The 25537-nt window shown below is 34.8% G+C and overlaps 1 protein-coding gene across 2 annotated transcripts in view; it reads right to left on the reverse strand.

Annotated features, from left to right (window-relative positions):
• Nucleotides 1–468: 468 nt before the first annotated feature.
• LOC134534794 (endoplasmic reticulum transmembrane helix translocase) overlaps nt 469–25537 on the reverse strand; it is a 62621-nt gene continuing 37552 nt past the window's right edge. Inside the window, exons 14-21 of one of the 2 annotated variants that reach the window (XM_063373382.1) lie at nt 23406–23595; nt 17271–17395; nt 11393–11531; nt 10021–10217; nt 7184–7326; nt 6753–6882; nt 5880–6023; nt 469–758 (exon numbers count right to left, since the gene is read on the reverse strand). In XM_063373382.1, the coding sequence (XP_063229452.1) occupies nt 651–758; nt 5880–6023; nt 6753–6882; nt 7184–7326; nt 10021–10217; nt 11393–11531; nt 17271–17395; nt 23406–23595 (1176 nt within the window). In that variant the 3' untranslated portion in view covers nt 469–650. Of the gene's footprint in view, nt 759–5879; nt 6024–6752; nt 6883–7183; nt 7327–10020; nt 10218–11392; nt 11535–17270; nt 17396–23405; nt 23596–25537 lie in introns of both variants that reach the window. The other variant, XM_063373381.1, reaches the window with a different exon arrangement.

Raw genomic sequence — 25537 nt, forward strand, 5'->3', positions numbered from 1 at the left:
TCATTATGTTGACATAAGAGTTATTTTTAAGCAACTGTAGATTATAAAAATGGTCTGTTTACTTCAACCCACCTCTTCAAAATTACCTCTTGATGTGCATAGGTTTTTCTCTCTAAAAATAATTTCTTTAAAAATATTTTTACAAAAAAAAATTCTAGGTAATTGTTTTGTATAAAAAGGTTTAAACTTTTTACATGCACTTATGCCATTACTAAACATTGGTTTATCAAGACAAATGAAATTAGGTTTAATTTTTTGGTACTTAAATACATAGGAAATTTCCTTGCATTGCCCAAAAATACTTTACTGCACAGTCTGATAGCTGGTTAAAATACATAAATGTGAAGTTGCAATTTAAGTAATAAAAGAAAATGATAACATAGAAACGAAAGCATGTAAGATTGAACAGTTGGCTGCTAAGTTTAAATGCACTCGAATAAAATCAAATAAATTAAAACAATTAAAAACTTCATTTGGCACTCAACCAACCTTGTTTAACCAACATTCACAACTTATCACAAAATAGCTTTATACAGACTAGGAATAAAGTAAACATACATCATTAATATAAACTGCCATAACGCAGTAAATAATTTACGTTACTGCACAACACACCAAATAAAGTTGTCTTTGACCCATTCAGTAGCACCTTACTTTATCTGTAATTTCCCTTCCCCTAACAACCACAAACACACCCGATCAACGACGAATGATAAAAAGAAGTCCGCAAATAATACTTGCACTAGAAGAATTCGGAACTGAAACAGAAACAAAAAAACTTACTTAAAAACTAACTTGGAAAAATCAGAAAGTTCACTAGGCATAAAGTTAAAAACAGCGTAAGCACTATCCCCACTCCACATCATTGCCAAATCATTCAGATGCAAAATCTTGCATCTTTACGAGCTTAGGAACGTAGTTGTTAGTTTTGCTAATTGTTTACTTAAATGACAACCACTTCCCTGTTAGTTCAAATTACTGAACCACAATTAGCAGTGCACAGATGATTGCAGCATTAGTTTCTAACAAACTTTTGCCCATAAATGGTCCACTTAAGCTCGGAATCAGAATTGGGCCTGCAGAATCCTCGAATCCCACCAAATCTCCAGTATTTGAAAGATTTGAAATTCAAAGAAAAAGAGTCTAAAAAAAATTATATTGGAGTATGTGGAGTAAATTAAAAAATTCTACATTGGCAACTCTAAGTTCACTAGGCTTATTTTTGTTTATCTTTGTATTTATTCTCTTACCATTCCTTAAAATATTGTACTTTTAATATACATGTATTAAGTAAATAAAAATAACAGTACATGTCATGTACAGCTCTAGAAAACTTAGTTCATGAAATAAACAAAGATGTATTATGGACCCCAACATATAGTGAAATTTGCAGAAAACCAAAAAATTTGGCCGTTTTTAAAGTTTTCACAAAATTTCTCAACATTTTTGAGTAAACACTAAGTCTGGAAAAAAAAATACACACACATCTGTTTCTGCAAGTTAATCAAACCCATTTCTTAAAATGTCATGCAGGTAATAAATAGATCTTTCAAAAATGAAAAAAAGATTTCAGTAATGAAGCATTACACTACATCTCGAATGTAGTACGTATTTTTTACCTACTACTGCATCCATCAATTTTACTTATACATGCCACAAACGTGATAATACGTTTCTCTTTGTGCTGTGTGTATGACACAAAGTTCATATCTTTGATTATTTAGTGAAAAAGCAGGATGGCTTTTTTTATAGGAGAAACTGTTACACATTTTATATCTACACCTACCTAGTTTTACGTAACTTTCCTTTTATTACTCGTCATGACACAATTATTATTTTTTTTTAAGTGAGGAAAAACTGTTTTCTGGTAAACATCTAAACAAATGAAAAATAACACAGTAATAACCTACTGGCTTGTTTGTTGTATTAAAAGTTTTAGAAACTTTATAGGTTAATTCAAGAAATAATTGTTAATGGCATGTGAAATGTTACGATGTGTTGAATGCAATTTTAGCCCCATCCTTATGTTTTCATTTACGTATAACATCTAGAAATGTACACAGAGTGTAGGTTCTGTCCTGTTTAAAGCAAAGACTTGAGTTACTGCTTTATTTGGTACCTGCCACTTGTCTTAATGATTCAAAAGTAAAGTTATTTAATTTTTTTGTTTGAATTTTGGAAGTTATAGAGATATTAAGTATATTTATTTTTAGTTAGTTTTTAAACCCCAAAACTGTTTTTATGAAATAAAAAATTTGGTAGTTCTGAAGAACAGTCTTGTTTCTGTGGGAAAAACCTTCAAAAGTTTTTTTTTTTTTAAATCAATTTCCAGGCATGTTTTTCAATCATTTATGAGGACATAGTGATACTCTGATACTTCAAGCAGTTTGTCATTTCATCAAATGGTTAAGTTAGGTATAAATTATAAGTATAATACAGTGATATTGTGATATAGGTTTGCTACATTAAAATATTGTAAAATCATTATAAATTACCAATTTAAAAAGTAGCTAGCTAACAACATCAACAACCAACTAGTGCTATGAAGAAGCATTTGATGTCAGTAAACATCCCCTCCCCCCCATTTTTGACCCTTGGGACCTAGATTTGGATTCAAGGGATGGATTAGAGAAAATTTGGATTCAACCAATCATTACTTTTAATATGTAACATGGAAATAGAAAACTCCCAAGCTAAATTATTTCAAAATATAAAATAAGATTAACGCATTCAGTTTTCTTTTTTTTACACTACACTAACATACCAAACTGAATAAAGATTTAGGCAATTTTACATAACAATTTTCAAATATTTTGGCGTGTTTACTATTTATTATTTTTAGGTCTAGGGGATGAATAAGGAAAAATTGTAGTAAAATTACTGGATAATATAGCGCAATCTAGCTAATCTGAACATTCTGGAATCAAGTTCTGATAGCCATTCCTGTTCACAACTGCGTAACACTGAACTTAAATATTGCTTTTTTAAAACCTGAACCAATTTATAACATAATTTAATACTCTCTTGAAAGACAAAAGCAAAAAGAATTAAAAATTTTTTGTTAAATTTAGCTATAATGCATGTAGTATTGCAACATTTTACTATGCTACAGTAGAACCCCGATTTTGCGAACACGGATTTAACGAAAACAGCGATTTAACGTAAAGGTTTTAAGGAACCATCAAAAAACACCAATTTATTACAATAATAATATATATTTCCAAAAAATTAAAGTAAATTGTAACGGAAACTTATTAAAAAATACACTCTGTGGTGTCAGTAATAGAATGGAGGTACTATATATTAATATGTGCCTTTGCATCATCTGTCCAAACACGAAAAAATAAAAAAAAATTGTTTAAATTGCTTAAAAACTCCGGGTGCTGTAACTGAATTGCGTAGGTGCGTGCCTTTGCGCGCGCCTGGATAGATAGACTGTCCGCGACACATGACGTCATGAAGGGTTTCTTTGTCCGCATCCCCCTCCCCCTCCCTTACAATGGCTTGACTCACCACGTTATCTTCCAATCACGCCCGCATAGTAACAGTGCTAGCAAATAATCACACGTTTCCAAATATTCCCTTTCCCATCCTCCAGGACACACCAATACGTCATTATCATTATTCTCAGTAAGAGCTTTGTGCGCGGTGTTTAGTTTTTGGAATACATTTTTTATAAGTGCTGTTCGGACTTAGATTTTTTTGCTTTTCTTCTTGGATTTTGACTACAGATTGCGATTGGAATTGACTACACTGCCTGTTGACGACCTGCTTAGCTTTTTTATTGATACAGTAGAATCCCACTGATGTGACCACTCACGGTTTCAGGAAAAACGGACTTATAAACGAAATGGTCGCAATAGAGATTTCAGGGCCAATTTTTACACCCCCCCCCCCCCCTCCCCATTATATCCAAATATATAAAATACTCGCGCTAAATGAATTCGCGTCACGCGAGTTCGGCTATGCTAGCCGGCTGGTTATTTTCGTTCAAAACGTGTCGAAGGAACTTGTGTGGATCAGGTAGAAAACATTCGGCTATAAACGAAAGATATAAGAACAATACTATCCTGAAATGCTGTGACACGTTTTTGGAGTAGATAATCACAACGACAGACCGACAGGATGCGCTCCCGCCTTGCCGTCAGAGATGTTTATTTTGACAGCTCAAGCAATTATCTTTTACACGTCCCTTCGCAGCGTAAAAAAAAAAAAAAAAAAAAAAAAAGAAAGATACACGTTGGAATGCAGATGGAAAAGTAACTATGCATTAAATTTAATATATTTACAGCCCTGCTAAATTTTTCTATTCAATAAAATTCGAGGTATTAGTGATTTTTCAGCAGAAACTGCTGTGTGACTAATAAACAAATTGTATCATAATAACTTAAACTTATAAAGTATTTATTAACAGCGAAGGACAATCGTATAAGCCCATAAAAATATTTACTTAACCGAGAATGGACTATACAACCTGGCTTTTGTCGCACGCGTTGTGGGAGGGGAGGAGGATGCTGACAGTTTCTCACGCAGAAGGTTGAAATAAGGGAGGGAATGTGTTGAAATGTTAGTTGGTAAAAGGGGAGGGGGTGTTTTTACATGGTTTGTGGCTCTGGGAGGGATGAGCCTTGAAGAATTAGCAGGGGATGGGAGGTAAGCGTCGCGTCACGTCACGTATGACGTCAAGCCACCGCTACCGCCAGCCTGGCCGGACGAGTTTCTTACGCTCTCGCAGAAGCTACCACAGTGGCTTTTCGTGCGTGCGGGCGGGTAAGATAACATGACAGCTGAGACTGCTTTTCGTGCATCGGCGGGATTCTACTGTACATGAATTTATTTACTGTGTTTGGATATCGGCTTTGTTACGTTTTTTTGACGATTCGTTTATGTTACTGGTATTAGAATTGGACAAAACTGGGATAGGGCGGTGGAGCATTTATTTTTTTTCCGCTAAGCTCGCGTCTATTGGCTGGCTGCTGATGGAAGGTCATGAGTCTGGGCGGAGCGTTGAGTGAGTTATAATGCGCATGCGCAGCTCTGCGAACAGAGAGAGCCCGCCGGCGGCTACGCCGCGCCGTAACAACAGCTGACCGAGTACAATTAATTACCTTTCTCCGCGTACGGCGCGCTATTGACGGTAAATTTCCATCAATTTGCGGCCATTTTTTTTTTTTTAATTTTTACTGTGACGCAGTGTGTATGTAGCTCGTATTTGTTATAAACGGTGCAGGTTGCGACTGTATTTTAATAAACTTTAACGTAGTTCTTACACTTTTCATAATTTTTTTTTGCCTAATTTTTCACGGTTTCTGAAAATCTGTACGTACGAACCGGGGGCCGTACGAGCGAGATCAAAAACGTTGAAGATGGAAAGTTGACAAAGTCTGAGATAGCACGGCAGCACAAGATATCGGCGTCGACCCTGTCTACGATATGGAAACGTAGGGACGCGATTATGAGTGCGGGGGTCATTGAAAATCGGTAAATCGGAATTAAAGAAACATCGATTTAGAGTAAACATTTTCGGTAACCATAGCACTTCGTTAAATCGGGGTTCTACTGTAGTTGTTAAATGTTTTTTTTGTTTAAAAAATGTTTTTTGTTTAAAAAGATAGAGATTTTCAAAGAGGTTAATACTAACAGCAACAGATTCCACACAAGATACACTCAGAAAAAATAAGTAATTGTATTTGCAACCTGCAGAATTTTAAAAATAATTTACTGCAGTTATTGAATGTCAGGGTTGACCAGACTCACTGAAAATATCTTTACTTAAACTGAGATAAATTCATAGGAAAAATAAAACTCACAAAAACAATTAAAAAGTATTAAATCTAAGCCAACAGAAAAAAATGCAGCTAGAACATGAGTATGCTCACCTCAGTGGGAAAGTTGACTATCTCAAACTGATATGCCATGTCGGGGAAAATGCCCATGGCGAGTGCTAAGATGGCTCCTGCAGAACCTACGATACTGTACAGCAACGCCTTGTTCTCCATCAAACTCTCCATGTAAGGATGGCCCTGCAAAAAAATGATTAGTAAAATCATCAAAACCACCCTCTCGTAAACTGATGGAAACCAAAACACACTCCTTTCCTGGGGTTCCCAAGTTCTATGACAAATCTCCTGAGTTTCAAAAAATTTAAAAAAAAATTCTTTTAAATGAACTTGTTCATTCTATAAAAGTCCAAGTCAAATTACACCAATCCATCAGTATAGATTAATCAGTAAAATATGGGCCACCCATAATCTTACAATCATTTAAACTTCAACAGATATTAAATCATCTAGATGGTGGGGAAAAAAACTAAATAATAAAACATTTTGAAGTTTGATTCAAAGCTAATAATGGCACGTTATATAGAGGAGAGAAAGCGAGTGTTACAAAGCAGGGAGTATTTCCTTTGCATTTTTACAGTTATACACTACCGACTACCACATCGTAAATTGATAAAAATTCAGTCTGGCTTCCCTTACAGATGACAAGACGTCAAAGCTATTAAATTTTTTTTTTCTTTCAGTTATACATACAACAGGATGTTGTGACCATCATTCAAATTAACATCTATTTAAAGTAATCACATTGCAATACTATAAAAAAAAAAATACCTCACATACAGAGCAAAAATATTCATGTAAAGCTTTATAACGCTTTGTCACCCAACTGAAATAAACCCATCTACGAAGAGTACTACTCGTATGTAGTTGTGAAAAAAAAAAAAACGAATGACCCCCGTGGAGGGGACTCACCCTGTAGTTTATGGCGAAGGTGGCAACCTGCAAGGCCATGGATATTATGTACACCGTGCTGTTGAGCAGACTGGGTGCGAAGGCAGACTCTTCTTCCTTGTCTGTGCTCGATGTTGTCGCTGGCTCCACCCTTGCAGAAAACATTGCACCAATTACAAAAAACCCGAAACTGCCATTTCTGCTCTCACGATTCTAATTAGTAGTCTCCATTAGGGTTTTTTTCTTTCTGTTGCTCAAACTATTTCTAAATGAAGTTAGTTTATATTTGATTTTCATCAAACAGCCACATGGGATTCTTTTAAATGCATATTAAACTTAATGTTTGACTTTGAATTCTAAATAAATTTTTTCCTTTTTAAGTTTCAAAAAAAAAACTTTTAAAGAACAAGTAACCATGAACTCGCAATTGCAATCCCAAACAGCACACTCACTTAGGTGGAGACCTAGCGGAGGCCGCTTGCACCAAGTAGATGAGGCAGGCAAAGTGGACAGCAAACTGCAGCATGACCGTCAGCACGGTGTACACGTTAAATATGTTGGGGAGCGGCCGCTGACGAGACAGAGTCTTAAGGGGCTGAAAAAAAAAAAAAACGCACCACACAACAATTCTAGCTGGATGGACAGTGAATTTTGGCTAGGAAAAATGTCGAGCCGGGGTGGGGGGGGGGGGGGGGGGGGGTTGGGGGGAATATTCCATGGTAACCGAGATGGGATGGAGAATAACATAGTTACGTATTTCAAAATTGGACACAGTATTTTAGCTGGGTGGGATCCTTATTTCTCACCGGGAAGGGGAATGGGAATGTATCTTTACTGAAACTTTGGGAGGGAAATTCCTTCTTTCGGTATCCTGATTTTACTGCGGTACAATACATATCCAGATGCCAAATAGTTTTTAGCAATCTATTTTTTTGTCATTATTTTGAAGATAAAATGTTGTCCTTTTTATTTACATAATAGGCCAAAATTGAGTAATAATACATTGATAGAGGCAGGTAATTTTCAAAGACTGTAAAATACCACTTATTTAATTTAAAAATAACTACAAAATTAAAACAAAAAGACTTATTTGCAAATTGTGAAAAAATTTGATAATTTTTACACTTAAAAAAAAACCACATTCAGGTCCATGCTCTAGCTCAGCTTAAGCATAGTATTTGAATACAACGAATGGCACGTGACCCTAATTCAAGCAAATGTTTTCATGGGCTGATATGTACTTGCTGAAGCAGAAAACAAGCTTGGATTGTCACGCACACTTTCCAGTCATTGTAGTTCTATCAACTTCCGCTAGATGCCATTTGTTGCACTGTTTTACATTTGAAATGGCTTCGGGGGTGCTGCATCACACCAGGGGAATGATCAGGATTTTGCTGCGGTTTAAAAGACAAAAATACGGTGCAAGAGTGATGAATTTTATGAACAGGAATAATTTATTGCTTCTTCTTGTTCAGAAGCTGACAATTGTAGTTCTGATTCTTTGTATGAACTATCATCTGAATATTCCGATACATCAAGTTTGCGTGTAATTATTCAAAACCTACAAAATGTGATTGAAACACATTTTACCGAAGTCTAAACATACATATATTTTGAACATAATCTTACCAGGAATGATTGAATTTTATATCAGAAATGATTTTGCAAAAAGAAGAAAACATATGAGAAGTTTCTTTTTCAGGGAACCTGACCTGTTATTGACTTATAAACAAAACTGGTGTTGATCACCTTTATCAATTACTATGCTACAATCCCTTTCAAAGAGTTAATAAAATGGCGGAAAATTTTTTGATGTCAATCATAAATTCATTCATTTTGTTCAAAAAACCCAGGGCTAATGGCAACAAAACTAGTTTGGAAAGCTTCATGAAAGCTCTTGGGAACCAGTGGCGACACATGGCACTGACGACACAGACGTTCAATCATCATCCTCATCTACGGATCGATTGCTTGCAATTTTCCAAAGAAAATTCCGCCAACCGATACTGTAAAGTATGTTCCGATGTGTGCAAAGCCAAAAGTGGTAAATGACTGAGGAAGGAAACTTGTAAAGACTGTGGTTTTGCACTGTGCATGCCAGATTGCTTCCAAAAGTTCCATAATAAGTCAAATTTTTCATAAACATACAAAACTAAAATTATTTGCTTATTCAAATCTTATACTGAGGTAATTATTTGTAAATATGTGATGAACAATAACTGAAATGGATTTAAAAAATATCTTCATTACATTGAATATCATGCATGTGAAATTTTTTTATTTATGTAAAACTTAATCATAAAATTATGATTTAAATATTATTACAAAGTGAAAAACCATAAAACAAAGCCTAGTATTCTGTGATTTAAACCAGTCATAAACAGTAGACTCTAATGTGTTAACTCAGGTTATTCACTCGTTTTAGTTATTTACGAAGTTCACGTACCCATTCAACAATATTACAAACACGGTTTTGTGACAATAGTGAAGTAAGTTTAATTATATTTGTTGTGCGTTTCAAATGCTAGATGAATGCTTTATTACAATCAGAACTGTGAATATTTTTTACACCACTATAAACAGCAAAGTTGAAAATTTTGAGTTTATGATCACGTGCCTGTAATGTATAACATTTGCAGTGTTTTCTTAAAAAATAGGTTACTAACAAAAATGTTGGCATGTGGACATGGATTGTTCCACAATAAAATCAGGATAAAGGAAAAATGAATTTCCCTCACAAAGTTTCAGTACACCTAGATACATTCCCATTCTCCCCTCCCACAAAAAATAAGGATCCAGCCCAGCTATAGTACTAATATTAATAACGCATAACAATGTTTGCAGGCCTAACTAAAAAAAATGCAAAGGTTGTTATTCTCAATCAATGATAGTAAAAAGCTTCACTTATTTGTATTATTTTGTAAAATTTTTGTTTTTTTCTTAATGTTAATTTAATGACGAGGTATTATCATCCCAATCCGTGGTTTACTATAGATGTATCCATATTGCCAGCCATATATTCAATCCTGCCATATTTTTCCAATCGTTATTTGACTACCGAGATTTCAGCTTATTCCTAGGTTTAGTTTTTTTTTGTTGTTATTTGTTTTCTATTTTGTTTATGTTTTATTACTGTCATTACCTAGTTAAATTGGTTGACTCATGAACAGAAAGCTAAAACAACCATTAAAATAGTTTTCTTGTACGAGTAAAACCAACCAACACACAACAGGAAGCATTCACCAGCAGGCAAACGGAAAGCTGAGCCACGGTGTGCACGCGAACTGACCTTGGACCTGGAGATGAAGAGGAAGCACGCTGCCAGCAGGAGGCCTTGCAGCGTCGCCTGCACGTCGCTGAACTTGATGCCGTCCAGGTAGAGGACGGACTGGCTGTAGGCCAAGATCAGGGCGTTCAAGGCCAGGATTTTGAACATCTGCAGCGTCGTTACGAGCGTGCACCTGCCCTGCTTGATGATGTGGCATACTGTGGATCACGGGTCACCAAATACACATACATAATGTCAAATAAAGGCAACAGAGATACGACAGTAACTGTTGTTGATGGGCTGGACGAAACTTTAAATGTTCTAAACCTCCAATACCACTGAATCACTAGCATATGAAAGTCTTGATAGTCAACTAAATAGATCCTAAGGAAAATATTGGAGGAAATAAAACAAATTCACTGAGACAATAAGATTAAAAGGTCTAATTGTGATTTTCTTCAAAACAATCATACACCTTTTGCCTACGATATTGTACTTATAATATATAACTCTTTGTGATTCAAATTTAAGTGTCTGATGAAAAAAAAACTGGCATTTAACTGACTGAATAATTAAATCATCAATTACAATTCATAAATGTTGTGCATCATATCCATCCATCCCATTTTACAGGAATACCTCTAATATAAGAGGCCTGTTTGGTACTTAGTGTGAACTCTTGTATATAGAACTGTGTTGTGAGTTGACTTTGTGGCACTTGTACCGGGCCAAGTGATAGACACAGATTAAATCACCCGCGCCCCAGCTTTTTACAGTTGGCACCATGTTGGAACACTGCAAGTGTTGGCGTCCATAAACCATGAGAGTGGCATCCCTGCAGTGAGAAACAAAAAAACCGTCTTCGTTTCGATCGGCATGATGGCGGTAGGTCGCAATGGTGCGGGCTGATGCTATCGTGTAATTTATGTTGCATCGTCGGTTTAAACCATCTCGATACAGTCCACATGTTTGTCAACATTAACAAGGCTTTTAAATTTAGTATGCCCAAACATATAAGATGCTCTCGAAAGTATGATCTCAATTGAAGGAAGACTTTATACAGGAAGGGGATCTTGAATACAAGACCACCTTAAGTAAGGCACACAATTATAAATTACAACCTTGACTTTGAGACATTGACTTAAGGTATCTTAAATAAAAGTTATGATTTTAGTTTAATTTTGCACTAAGGTTAAGTTCAAGTAATTTGTTTACTTTGCATCTCAGTTTCAATAAATCCTATATATTTGATTAAAATGTTACACCATAAATAACAATGCTATTAATTCATTATTTTTTGCATTTTGTACAGAAAAGCACTTTCTGCACAAACCTACCACTGTTAACATGTGGACATTTGAGTACAATATTCTCAAGTAATGTTTTCACTCACTGCACATGATGGAGGACAGTTTGGAGGTGAAGGGAGCGGCAATGCTGGCATCCCCGAGCTTCACCACCTGTGCTTGGTCTTGTTCATCCATGTCCTTGAGGAGTTTCTGAAGGTGACTGTGAGCCGAGTTCGCTGTATTCTGCTGAACATACCGCCACCACTCCCCTCACAAACATTTACATTTGAACAGCAAAGATGTGCACTATAGACTATACAAACCAAGAACACATTTGCAATACAGTAGACTCCCGACTATACGGGGTAATGACTGTCAATGAGTCAATGGGTAACTGAAAAACACGATAAAAGCAATGTAAAAAAAAAGAGATTGCCATTTTTTCATCCCGATTATCTAGACAAACACTGTAATTACCCGTCCCTTAAATTAACACAGTAATTCATTCCAGTAAAACAGAGCGCTAATGAAAAAAGCGCTAGTCACATACGTTTTTTTTCTCCATAAGAGAGTATTTTAATCAAAACAATTTGTTTTCCAAATAGGTTAAGTGTGATTGCTGACTACCATTTAAATCAAGACACTACTCCCGTTAAAATTAATTTACAGTACTAATATATCTAAATTAGTAGTGTGCGGGATCCGAATTTCGGGAAAAGTTTCAGGAGGGCATTGCTTTTTTTCCCTTCGGGAGGGAATAATATTTTTCCCGGTATTTTTGGGAATAAAATTATGTTTTGAGTTACAAAAAATTTGTGACAACGGCCCGTTTGGCCTACAATAAAAGGAAACACAAAGAGATTGCCTTGTTACGGTTTAATAAAGATAACATGTTTATTAATGAAATTATTTTTTAATGACAACATATATCCATGGGAAAAAAATCCCGGAAAATGATATACATCACGATCTTCTAACCTTACATAACTTACTTAAATAAGCAGTCGGACTGAAACGCAACGCTGAACGAGACATTAATAGTTTGCCGCATTATTGGCAAATTCAGTGTATATTGCACATTTCGTAATTTTATATTTGTATTAATGTTTCTGTTTATGTACCGGAATGAAATCGTATTACAACGTCTGAAATTGTTTCATCAAAAAATCAAGACAAAAAAAGTGACGTAATTATCAGGGACAGCTGCAATTGGCCAGTGCATCACAGCCCACAGGAAATGGCAGCACCATCAGTTTTTTTTCCCTGTGAGATGTAAATGGTGAAAATAAGATTAAATCAAACAATTTACTATTCTGATGTTTATTTGAGGTCCACAATATTAAGGGAAATTTACATGGGCACGTAGTAATACAAAATTATGGTAATATATTTTGTCATTTAGTTCACGTTACCGTTACATGTTGGTTGTTTTGTAAACATGGCTGAAGAAAAGACGCGTATTTGGAACTACTTTGCTAGAAGCAATGATAAACTTAGTGCTAAATGCAAGACATGCAATAAAACTCTGAAAAAAAGCTATGGCAGCACATCAGGTCTCATAAGGCACTTGACTCAACATCCAACTGTAAAGTTGGAATATGATACACGCATACACAGCAAGAATTGTTAAGTTCACGGCGCGTTACGGCAAATTCTTCACAACCAGGTCCATCAAAACAACAACAGATTGAAGATACCTTCCATAGATACCATCTGCCAGAAACATAGTATCGGCAAAGAGAGAATCTTTATCCACTCAACACGTGGAAGAACTGGTTTTCTTACATGAAAACAGAGCATTATATCTGTTTTCTAATGGTGCTGTTGTGGTAAAAACACTCCAAAACTTATAAATCTACCTACTGGCATCCTATATAGCTTATGATTTTTTTTCCCGATTTTTCCAGATTTCAATTTGATTTTCCCTCCTGAAATTTTCCCGAGGCTAAATTTCCTTTCCCACACACCCCTAATCTAAATACTTTTGAAGTACATTTAAATAAATGTTGAATAACATTTAGAGATTAAACAACCTAAAATTAAACTTTAAAATTCACGTACTGCATTGTTTAAATAATAGGGATAGAGCATATCATTTTTTCCCCCCTATGTGGGCACTACCAATACTAACATTTCTGAGTTACAAAATAATAATGTTATTGATATAGAATATATATTTCAGTTATAATAAGAATTTAAAAAGCATAAGCTTAGCATTTTCTATTATTAGAAAAAATTATTTAACTTGTTAACGTGATTTCCGACACTGTTGTTTACTACATGCATCTCTGCCATGATTTTCCACTAGCATATCCAATTGGCACGAGATAAACTAGTCCTGAAAGCTTCTGGCTTTTCTCTCCAGAGGTTCTGCTGACATGCAGGATGGATGAATATAAACGTTTGCTGAACACTTGCAAAATATTGTTTATTCATAACATTATTAATTCATTGCATTATATTTAATGCTACAAAAGTACCATTACCATTGTGCACGCACAGAAATAAAAAGCCAAAATTATTTTTGTTTTTATGGTTTATGAAAGTGAAATATGGCACGGTTAATCAGCAAACCGGATAACCCGCACCCGGATAATTGGGAGTTGACTGTATACAGCTATATCACCTAATCTCCTACAAGTTACAAAATGTTTATGTATGTAATACTTATACTTCAATAGTATAATGACAAACATTTAAACATAAATAAAACCCTCAACATCTAAAAACTGGCACAGTTTTTACTTCTAAAACACAATCTACTTTCTTAATATACTATACATTATCAGCAGTTTGAGTTCTGTGTACAGATGGAGTGATTGAAACTCATCAGATTCGACAAATTCATCAATTCACATGGACATGATTCGAAGTAGGATTCGTATCAACATTCGTTTTTATTTTAATAAATAAAATTGTGTTCACACTGCATTTGTATAAGAATGATTATGATATGCAAAATCATTGCACACTATTACATTAGAAATGATTACAAGTAAATTGTATGCTTAAAAAGCTAACCCTGAAGATATTCCAGCTTGAGGAGATGCTGTAAAAATATTACTCCTTTGGTATATAAACCCATCTCAACAGTGAATAGCTAGAGGTACCATATGAAATATCATTTTACCACCATGTGTTTTATACGTGTTTCATCCTATTCCTTTGTTTACATATAATTTAGTTCATTTATAATATTATCTTTGAAAGATTTGTGCAATGGGAGTGCATGACTTGATGTAGGCTTTTGGACATACGCCATTGCTTATAATATAAAAACACATACATTGTGTATTTTATGTCCTGTTTATGCCAGATGAAAGGAGATGGCTAGCTTCTTTATTTAGTACTTACCCACGCGACTGCATGTTTTAACAATAACTGTTAGTTTGTAAGTTGAATTTTAAGAGTCAAAGAGAAGTAGAACTAATTAATCAAGACATGTTTGGGAACAGTTTTTGTTAATTGCTATAAAAAAAATTGGTACGGTTTAAAGGATATGCTATAGAATACAAATTTTAAGAAATAAGGGAAAAAATGAACATTAGTACTATCTTTTAGAAAAAAAACCCATTAACTATTTAAAAATCTTATTTACATTTTACACAGATGTTTTATCCTTTTTATTTTTATGCCAAATGCTTTGCACAGATTTTGCCTTATTTTAACATTGCTTTTGGTCAGTTTTATTTTAACATTTTTTTTTTTTTTTGCAATCTCTACTGGTTATCAATCTCACAACACACAATAAGCTTGCATAGCAGTTTTAGATGTTAGAGTTCAGATTCGAGATTCGGTAATCTTAGATAAGGATTCACGTATGGATTCGGACACTGGAAAAATTGGATTTGTCCCATCCCTAGTTCTGAAGGCTTTCGAAATGTTAGAATGAATAGAATTGAAATGAGTTAAAATGTAAGAATTAGTGTGAGTTATCAACATCAATAACACATGTCTGCATAAAAATTGTAAGTACATACGTACCGTAACATGGACATTAACACAAAAAAATTTCTATGTTGTAGTGTTTGCCCCCACTACCATCACTTCTAAACTGCTCTGCTCTCTGATAGTCCTACAGGCTGCAACATGCTTTTCCCCCTACCGATTTTGAGTGGTTGGTATATAGAATGTACTACAAACTTAAAAATTTACCATTGTGACAATTCAGGAGTTGTGTATATGTAGAAAATGATCTAGATTTTGATATAACAAAAGTTTGCATACACCTCAGTAAATACACACCTATCAAATAAGATGCCTTGTGGTTGCCACTTTCTAGGAACTGGGCTCAAGCAAGTTGCAAGTAGCTGACTACTGCACGAACGACAAGTTTACTTATTGCCACTAAATATTCTCAATATTTTAACTTATGTTTTCCAAATTACTGCACATTAAATTGAACACAGTATTTAGCTAATCAAGTATGTTTTACCTTTTTTGGTAGAGCTTTCAGCAGATGTACCTGTGATATTAAATCACTACCTAGGTTTCCAAAAATCTAATCTGACAATTTAAGACTATAACAACCATAGGCTGTAAACTTATTCTTTGGCAACTGTACTTCCATAGGCATCTAGACTTACTGAAAATTTTAAAAGAATAGAATAAAAAGGTAACAGAGGGTGTTTAAATTAAAAAAAAATCAGACAAATATAATAAACATACTGACTAATCTGGTGAGCTACAAACAAAGCTTGACATTCTTTTTAAGAAAGCGTTAACACACACAAAAATAATTGAATTAGGCACTCCCGATTATGCAACAAAACTTGTAACAACCTTCAACACAAATACACTAATTTCATAAACCTCATTAACTTACCTAAATAAACAGCACATAATTTTTCATAAAATGTGTGTTTTTTTTTAAAACGTGTCAATACTGCATACCATGAATTACATCAAGCTTAATGATTGGCAAAATTGCGGTTACTTATCAGATGGAGAATAAAAAATTATGTTTGTGAAAGTGTATGTGTATATCTATGAGAAAGACATTGCAATGGTTAATGAAGGCTTGTGATTTCGATCAGCTATGGTTGTTGAAATATGTATTTAAATGGTTAAATGGTTGTCATGGTAAGTGGCATACATGACTGGAAGGAAAAAATAATGTAAGTTTTTGAATGAAGGTGGTATTGCAATTAAATTTTATACGAAAGGTGAGAATTTTCTTGCGTGAGATACTTCAATTTTACAATTTATTAATTTATACACTTCATAACATATACCATTTGATTATGGTTATTTATGGCCATATGTTAACAGATACAGTTCAGTAAATAAATCAGCTGCGGTCAGTAGCGATATGTTATCATTCACAATTTATTAATTAATATAATATTTATATTTAATGCCAGATATCTTAAGAGATATGTATTTCTGTATTTAACTACATAAAGTATATGACTAGAAATATTTATACATTTAATGGTACTCTTGTTGGAAGAATAAAAAGTGCTGAAAAGACTACTGACAGATATCCATCAGGCAATCAATAAAAAATAACGTCACTTAGGTAATAAAACAAAACTTGCTTTTAATAAAAGAAATGTAATTACTAGAGACCTGCAAAATTCGCGAATTCATTTCGTGATATGCTACAATTCAAATAATTATACCTTAGCGCTGCTTCTGCAATTGGTTCACTGTTAATCTGGAGTAATGAGGGCCAATTAGAGACCCTCGCTCAAAGAAGTGTCGAATCACAGACACTCAGTCGAGACGACTCACAAGTCAGCAGCCAATGAACAGGTGGCATTTGACCGAGTGTGTATAGTGTAGTAGAGTCTATCCTGGAGGTCATTGAACCCGCAAATTTTGCAGGTCTCTAGTATATACGTACCGCATTAAGTGGCGAAAAGGACAGTACGTACTTGAATTTCACCATGGCAAACAATTTCCATGCATGTATTGTATCAAAAACATTTCTTATCATTCTGATAAGATTTGCTAAGCATGCTAATATCATCAACTTGCCTGCCTTGCATTTGCATGGGAATTCAACTGAGGCGGCCGGGTACGTTCTCGCTCTGGCCGCTCATGTCTCTCTACTTTTTTCTTCTCAGGCAGTTTCTCTGGTGCATTAGAAAGAATGGCAACACCTACAAGAAATAAAACAGGTATGGAACTTAAGAGAACACCAGTTGTTATAAAAAATAAGGTTTAAGCACAGAGGCTTGAGACGATGGGGCCACCAAGATTGTAGTGTTGTAGAGGGCTCCGAATCACTTGGGCACTCAGTGCTCATGAAACTGAGTCATGGCGGGAGTGCTGGGATTGGACACACCCTTGCTACAGATTAGTGAATATGCCCACAGAGTACACCTAGTGTTTAAAAATTTTGTTTTAAAACAAAACACTGTTATAGTTACTGTGTTTCATCACATAATCGTTGCACTGGGAATTTAGGGCGCCTTAATTTGGAGAGAGAAAAATCACGCATAAATGTTGACATGATGTTTTTGGTCCCGCTGTTAGATTCCGAGCGCTTTGTGTAGGTGTACTAGAGTCTCGTTATAGCGAGGTGTCACGGTTCCAGGTTTGATCCTCGCTATAACCGTGTCCTCGCTATAACCGAATTGGACAGATTTTGGCCCCCCAAAAATAAAAATAAACTGAAAATACCGTATTTACTTGCATATAGGTCACCGTCGCAGATAGGTCGCACCCATAATTTGTGGTCTTGAATTTGGTATTTAAGATTCCCCCCATATAGGTCGCACCCGTAATTCATTACACATACGCATTGCACCACAGTAAAAAAAATTTAAAAAAAGGGCCGCAAATTGATGGAAATTTACCGTCAATAGCACGCCGTGCGCAGAGAAAGGTCATTGTACTCAATCAGCTGCTGTTACAGCGCGCCGGCTGGCTCTCTTTGTTCACTGAGCTGCGCATGCGCAGTATACCTCACTCAACGCTCCGCCCAGAATCGTGACCTTCCATCAGCAGCCAGCCAATAGATGGGAGCTTAGCGGAAAAAAATATAAGCTCCACCTCCCGTGTACCAGTTTTGTCCAGTTCTAATACCAGTTTATTGGTATACGCACCAGTTTTCTCGCTGCCGTGACATTTTCAAGTTTACGTTCATCTTGATGTCTTGATACCAATAATTAATTAATTACGATCCCCAGAAATATTGTTAGTTTAAAAAATATGCGTCAACTGTACAATACTTCCGAAATTATAAAATAGGAAAAATACGTATAAAACAGTTACCAAGACTCCGCTCATTTTATCTTGTGAAGTTTGTCTCGTACCAGTATTTCGGCTAAGTTGTGACATAAATACAGTATCAGAACTTAACAATCAGCCTCGTTTATACATTCGTGAGTTTACGTTTTTCCCTCGTGAATTTTAGATTGTCTCCTGCTATAATTACTCGGACTTTTACACGCCTAGGCTTAAATTATTACATGTTTAGAAATAAAAGCAACTTTTCATGTTATAAAATATGTATATTTTGCAATTTTAAATGTTCATTGCAGACTAAAAACGTTACGTCTTTTACGATGTTTTTAGGCCTACTAGCTAATCTTATCTACTCTTAAAGTACCCACGGTATTTTCTGGTTGTTTAAGGTTGTTACGTGACGTAAATAGCGGGATGAATTCGATTTTTGAGACGTAATTTGCGTGAAAGTTATTGTATTGGACTAAATGGGAACTAAACGGGACCTGAAGAATATAGTGCAAATAACGGGAAAACGTAAATAACGGTAACGTAAATAAGGGGTTTTGCTGTATGTGTACATTGTAAATAAATTTGCCTATACCTATATAAACTTCTTTTTCGCACTTTAAAGCAAAATATTGCAAAAAAAATTCCTCAAAATTTTTTTAAATTTTTATAGGTCGCACTTCATTTTGCCCCCATCAAAACTGGTAAAATTGCCGCGACCTACATGCGAGTAAATATGGTAGCATAAAAATTGTGTTTAAATGTGTATAGTTGGAAAATAACAGGTTATATTAACAAAATCTTAATTTCTGTGAGCAGATGTGTGAATTCTCTTTAAAACGATACCCCACAAGTACGGATACGATCACCGATTGCGTCAAAATAACCAGAATACCCTAAAACTCCACGTAAGTATAGCATCTCAGTCCGCAATCGATTACTCGACTTGGCCCGCGGCCGACGCAGCGTTGTCCTGCTATCTATTGTCGACGCGGGCTGTCTGCTGATGGCCATGTTGGTTCGGGATGTTGCTAACAGGCGGCGCTAGTGTAGCGCGACGATTTAATTCCTTACAAAAAAGCAGGAGTGCGGCAACGCACGTACGCCTCAAACAAAATTGTCGCTGGAAAACTATACTTTTTTGATTTAAAGAAACCTGTCAACTTTTTTAGAAAATAAATTTGGGATTAAACTCAAACCATCACCACCCCCTTCCCGGACAGATACCCCAACAACTGACAGAAACAAAAGTTACAAGAAAACTGTTCCTAGCGATTCGGAAATAAATACAGTAGTGCCTACTATTTGTCAGATAGTAAAATAAATAACGTGACGTGTTTGTAAACGTGTCACAACTGAAATAATTCTAAACAAGTTATTAAATATTTGTGTATTATTAATGCGATCAATTAGCCTCAAGTATAAAGACGGCTCTGACTTTCTTGGCCTAACATAGTTATAAATAATGTTATTATGTATTCGTTAATGAAAATGTCCCAACAAATTAATTAAGAGCATTTAGGTATATTAAAAAAAAAGTTTTATGGCGGGAAAAAATAGATTTTGTCTATTTTCTAAATAATAAGAAATGTGTACAAATATATGTATATTCAAAGGCTTGGTTTATTCGACTCGAGCATACCTTGGCCTTGAAGCCAGCCAGTGATGCTGTGACCGTGAAGTCGCAGGCACAAATAACTAACGGAAGTTTGATAAAAGAAAGAAAGGACGGGATTCTATTTTTAAAGCCACGCACTTAGGTGGCGACTGCAAGGCTGAAGAATGTGACAGGCATCAACGGCAAGATGTCTATGGCGAGCGAGAGGGGTGGAGATAAAGCAAACAAATAACCAAAGCGCGCTTCAAGCGATCACGCCGTAAATTCCTCAAAAAGAACTCGTTATAGCCGTGCTCTCGCTATTACCGTGCTCGCTATAACGGGATTCTACTGTACGTTATTTTTTTCCATGTAAGATGTTTTCCATTAACTTCTTTTCCCGTATAAAACAAAGTATTATAAAGTTGAAATTTATTCTGTGTTCGGATATTAAAGCTTACTCATTTAATTAATAGAAATACAAAGTTGTTCCTATGTGTAAATTTTCTTTTAATGACATTCAAATGTTATAACTAGGGTTAGGCGTTTTCTGCACACCAAAGGCCAAAATTCTGCGATAATGAAACACAAATTCTGCGATAGAAAACAAGAAATTCTGTGATAATAAATGTAAAGTTCTGCAATTTATCAAAAATAGTTTATCACGTTTGAAACATGTATATACAGCCTAAAGAAGTCAGTTTTTACAACGAGCTAACAAAAACAATTTTGAATAGCTGTTTTACCCCCTCTGGCTTCTTTAAAAACGTATTTACTCAAAGACATTTTCATTTACTTTAGTGGATCACGATATATCTATATATTTATATTTTTTAATATGCCGTGTGGCCTACAACACGCGCCAACGGCCATAAGGTCATTCTTTCGTATTCGAAGCCTTGTATCGATTGATTAGTCGATTGATGCGCACATATTTCCATCGACTGTGACTACAGTCGTTTCATAAACGCCGGTAGGATCACTCGCTCAATGTGGTACTCTTCTTATAATCTTATCTTTGGATTCTCTGCAAACAAAATTTATTTTTCCGTATGTGATATTTTGGTAATTCAAACTTGAATTTTTTAACGCCATTGCAGCATTAATTATATGAAAACATATGTTTTATACAATGTTTGGAAATTATTCACTCTGCCCATAATAATTAAGATATTATTTGGGAGAACATAACCCTTGCACACATTATTACTGCACTCAAAATGGACAAAAAAGGTACAGCAAAATTGGTGATTCTGCGATGATTCTGCGATTATGCGGGACTCTTGTAATTCTGCGAAATATTCCGCGATCGCGGAATCGCGGAAAACTCCTAACTCTAGTTATAACTAGAGATGGTGATTTATAGCATTTAAAATAATAACATTTAGCATTTTGAATTTGAAATTTAGCATTTTGTAGCATTTTTAAAAACAAGATTAAGCGAATTCTCTCATTTTACATTACTGAAGAAAGGTATATTTTTAAAAAGCATTAAATAATACACATATTAATTATTAACAACCACAGAAATAAAGATCAAGCACAACTACAAAGATAGCCTATCTTGGCAGGTTTCCAAACAACTTTTTAGCACTTATGAGTGCAATAAATTGAATACTTAAAATTACAATAAATATTTTTTAGCCGTGTTTATGGTCATAGTTGATGTAGAGTGCACAAATAACGTTATTGAAACACGTTTTTTCAATTATTTTTTCCTTCGTTTTTTCAATTTTCGCCTTCTTTTATTTTCGATCATGCCAGAAACCGTTGCTTGCCGTTTTACCGACTATTTTTCTTCATCCGATTTCTCGGTGAATATTCTTTTTGCAGCCTGATGTCCCTCAGATTTAATGTGCTTTTCAAGTACATCTTTTTTTTTTCACTCCAGTCAGCGATTACATAAATTGCACATTAAAGATTAAAATATTCGTATCACTTTCGTAGAACTGTTCACTTTTGTATTCATTTATGCGATCGCGAATGGAAATTACGTTTTGTCCCATTTTTACCTCGAGAAATAACAGTATACAACACATTCACGAGTATGCACGTATTTGTAAACACACCACCTTCCACAGACTACACAACGCGGCTTTCACGTGAAACACAGCCAGAAAATGGGACTTACAACTGTTAGCGCGGCGAAGCAGAGATGTCGCAATATGGTGGCCTAAAAACTTGTACTCTGCAAGATGACGGACACTCTTCCAGCTAGTTGTTCTTTGCTTTGTTTACAATCGCGAGGCACGGATGGCCGTTCTTCATTCAATATTTACGAACAATAGTTGTTGTAAATGACAATAAGATACTTGTGCTGAATACGCCATAAAATGATGGTTTCTTTTGATACTGAACTGAAACAAAATACAATCGGTAAATAAATTGTGTAGAGTGTAGACGAATCTACGTTTTTTACCTTGATTTCGCATTTATCTCGGAATAGTCTAGATTTCGCATTTTATAGCGGAAAAAATATAATTTAGCATATTTTCGCATCTATTTCGCGAAAACGAAAAATCACCATCCCTAGTTATAAACTTTATAGCTCGCCAATTGCATGCAACACTTGCGCTCTGTCTAGTGCTGAGTAAAGTAAATTTGATAGCCTGCACTCTTTCATGGTTTGTGTGTACTATGATGATAGTTATGAGTTAGTTCCGGCTCACATCCGAGTCACTGAATTTCATTTTTCTATTTAAAGATAAACAAAATATGTTTTTGTCGCACGACTAATTAATTTAAATTGTTTGGCGTGCTTCTGTACCAGGCTTCCTTTTAAATAAACGTACTTTCCACGAATAGGTTTTGTTTTTATGAATGACTTTATTTTAAAAAAAAATGCTGATCTCGCATAAAAATCATACCCCTACTTTTTAAACTTGATTTTAGCATAAAATGTACAATGATTATGTGATTAATCACCGTGGCAGTTCATAACATACTGAATTTGTAGGCATATTCAATGCTATCACATGATTTACATAACAATAACTCTTTAGATTAAGTTATCATTAAATACAAAACAATAAACATCAATCAAAACAGTAAATAGCTTAATTACTGCTAGAATGGGTAGATAGTTGGTTGCTGACATTCAGAACACAGCCCATTCATTCCTGCTGACTGCTTGATGCATCATGTTTTTGGTCTTGCAATCCTCGGTTATAGCTCTTGGGAAGTACCATTACAAATCTCTCCACTATCACAACCTGTGCTCTTTACTGTAGAATCTGCCTTGATAGCAATGTATTGTCATTTGGTTTTCCCAGCTGGCCTAATTATTACCATATGATAGTAACGCCGGTGTCGTCAAAACGCACAAAGATACTCACCTACGTCGGCATGCTTGAGGGCCCCCACGTCGTTAGTTCCATCTCCACACATGAGGGTGGTGAAGCCCAGAGACTTCAGCGTCACTATCACCAATTCCTTCTGCTTGGGTGCCATTCGGGCAAACACAGAGATATGAGGCAGTACCTTGTTCAGCAACTGTCTGTGGTTCTCCATTAGGAACGTCAGGCCCTGTCACACACACATTTCACAACAAAGTCAATGTACTCTTACAAGTACAGTGCTGCACGTTGGAAACACTCTCCAGCAATGCCTGTGTTTAGTACCTCTACCGAGCAAACCAATACCAAATTCACCTCTCTCTAAAAATAGATCGGCCAGTTCCCATTTCTAAATTTATTGATTCCATTGAACCAAAAGAGTTACCACTAGGCTTCAGCAAATACTGTTTTTCTCATTTGAATCTAATTTTGAATTGAATATCACACTATTCACAAATATTGAATCTTTTTCTAATATAATTTGAACACAGTGAAATTTTTTTTTTCACACTTTACAGAAGACCAAGAAAAAGTAATCCAAAAAACACAAAATAAAACAGAGTAATTAATATACATAGAACAATTTCAAAAAAGGTATAAAATAAGAGGAAATTTTAAAAAAAACTAAACTGCAAGTGCATTTTCATAAACCAGTAAATTTTAAGTTTGAAATTTGTTCTGTTGATCTGGTTTCATACATAAAATATTTTTAAAATTTTTAAAATCATTATCATTAAATTTTAAAACAATGAATAATTTTGCAGTTCAAATCTAAACTTCATCTTAACATCATACATGTTACTTTTTTCTTATTATTAATTTTTTTGTGAATGTTTCGGACATGAAGTAGGCCTATATACGGTAACAAATAATTTGAAGAAAAAAAAATTCAATTTTAAAGTCGACTGTAATATCAAATTATTTATGAATATCAAAAATATCAAATTAATCATGAATATTGAATATTTTTTAAGTACTTGCAGACCCTTAAGTGTCCACGAAAATCTGTAATAAAATTCCCCTGAATTTACATGATCAAAATTATCTATTTCTCTTACTAATTTTTTTTAAAAATAATTGATCTATTTTGCAATTTTCTGGAAGCATTAAGGAAAATCCAGTCTTCACCGTCCATATATATATAGCCTTTGTACTTCCAAAAGAATATTGCATCGTGAGAATGACTATTGACTAAAATATAATCTAAAGAAGAAGAAAAAAAATTGGTTGTCTGTAAAGTCGGTTTACGGACGATAGTTTAACGTGACGTCATAACAAAACATTGATGAAATTATTGATCCAGAAGAAAATTAATTATCATATTCAGCCTGAGACTGAGCCATAATAGGTTTTTGCAACCAAACCGTTTAGGCATTAAAAATATTATATTCTTTGAGGAAGAAAATTTTTTTAAATTTTTCTATCTTTAGAATGATAAAATCTACCTATCTGCAAACTTTTATGAATAAAATTGAATAATTTTTATTGAATTATCACTATTTTGCATGGATACAAAGGAGGAGTGAAATGAAATCTACAATTTAATTGATAAATTTACTTTTATTTGCATTCATTAATTCAAATATATTTATTACTTTTGTAGTGTCGCGCGTGCCGTTTTTATTTTTACAAGTACAAAAATGAAAGTATTGCAGCAGCCGGGATTCGATCCGTCAACCTTTGAATTGGTATTCATCGATGCTAACCGCACGGCCACGAGGCCATATTGGAAACAGTTGTTTCAGATGTTATATATATGACTATTTATAAAAATGTTGTTTTGTGTTGTGGAAGTTTTAAAAACGTATGTAGTCCGCCATGTTTATTTCTTATAGTGGTAGGTGGGAAATTAATATCCGTACCAATTGTGCTGAAAATCGGTGGATGATCATTAAATTACATAATATTAATAATTCAAACGACGAAAATATGATTGAAAAGTCAAATCGATGGTTGTTCCAATCGAGTGGAAGAGAGATGCCACGCATGCGTACAATGAGCATAACAGGACACATCCGTAGTGGGACAATGTGTGTTACGGGACACTTTTTTGTGCGTGCAGCCGGCGTTCATCGATTTATTAGATGTTGTCACGTCAAAAATGCTTCCAGCCTGTGTGATGGAATGTGGAC

Source organism: Bacillus rossius, chromosome 8, assembly GCF_032445375.1.
Source record: "Bacillus rossius redtenbacheri isolate Brsri chromosome 8, Brsri_v3, whole genome shotgun sequence".
Classification (NCBI taxonomy): Eukaryota; Metazoa; Arthropoda; class Insecta; order Phasmatodea; family Bacillidae; genus Bacillus; species Bacillus rossius.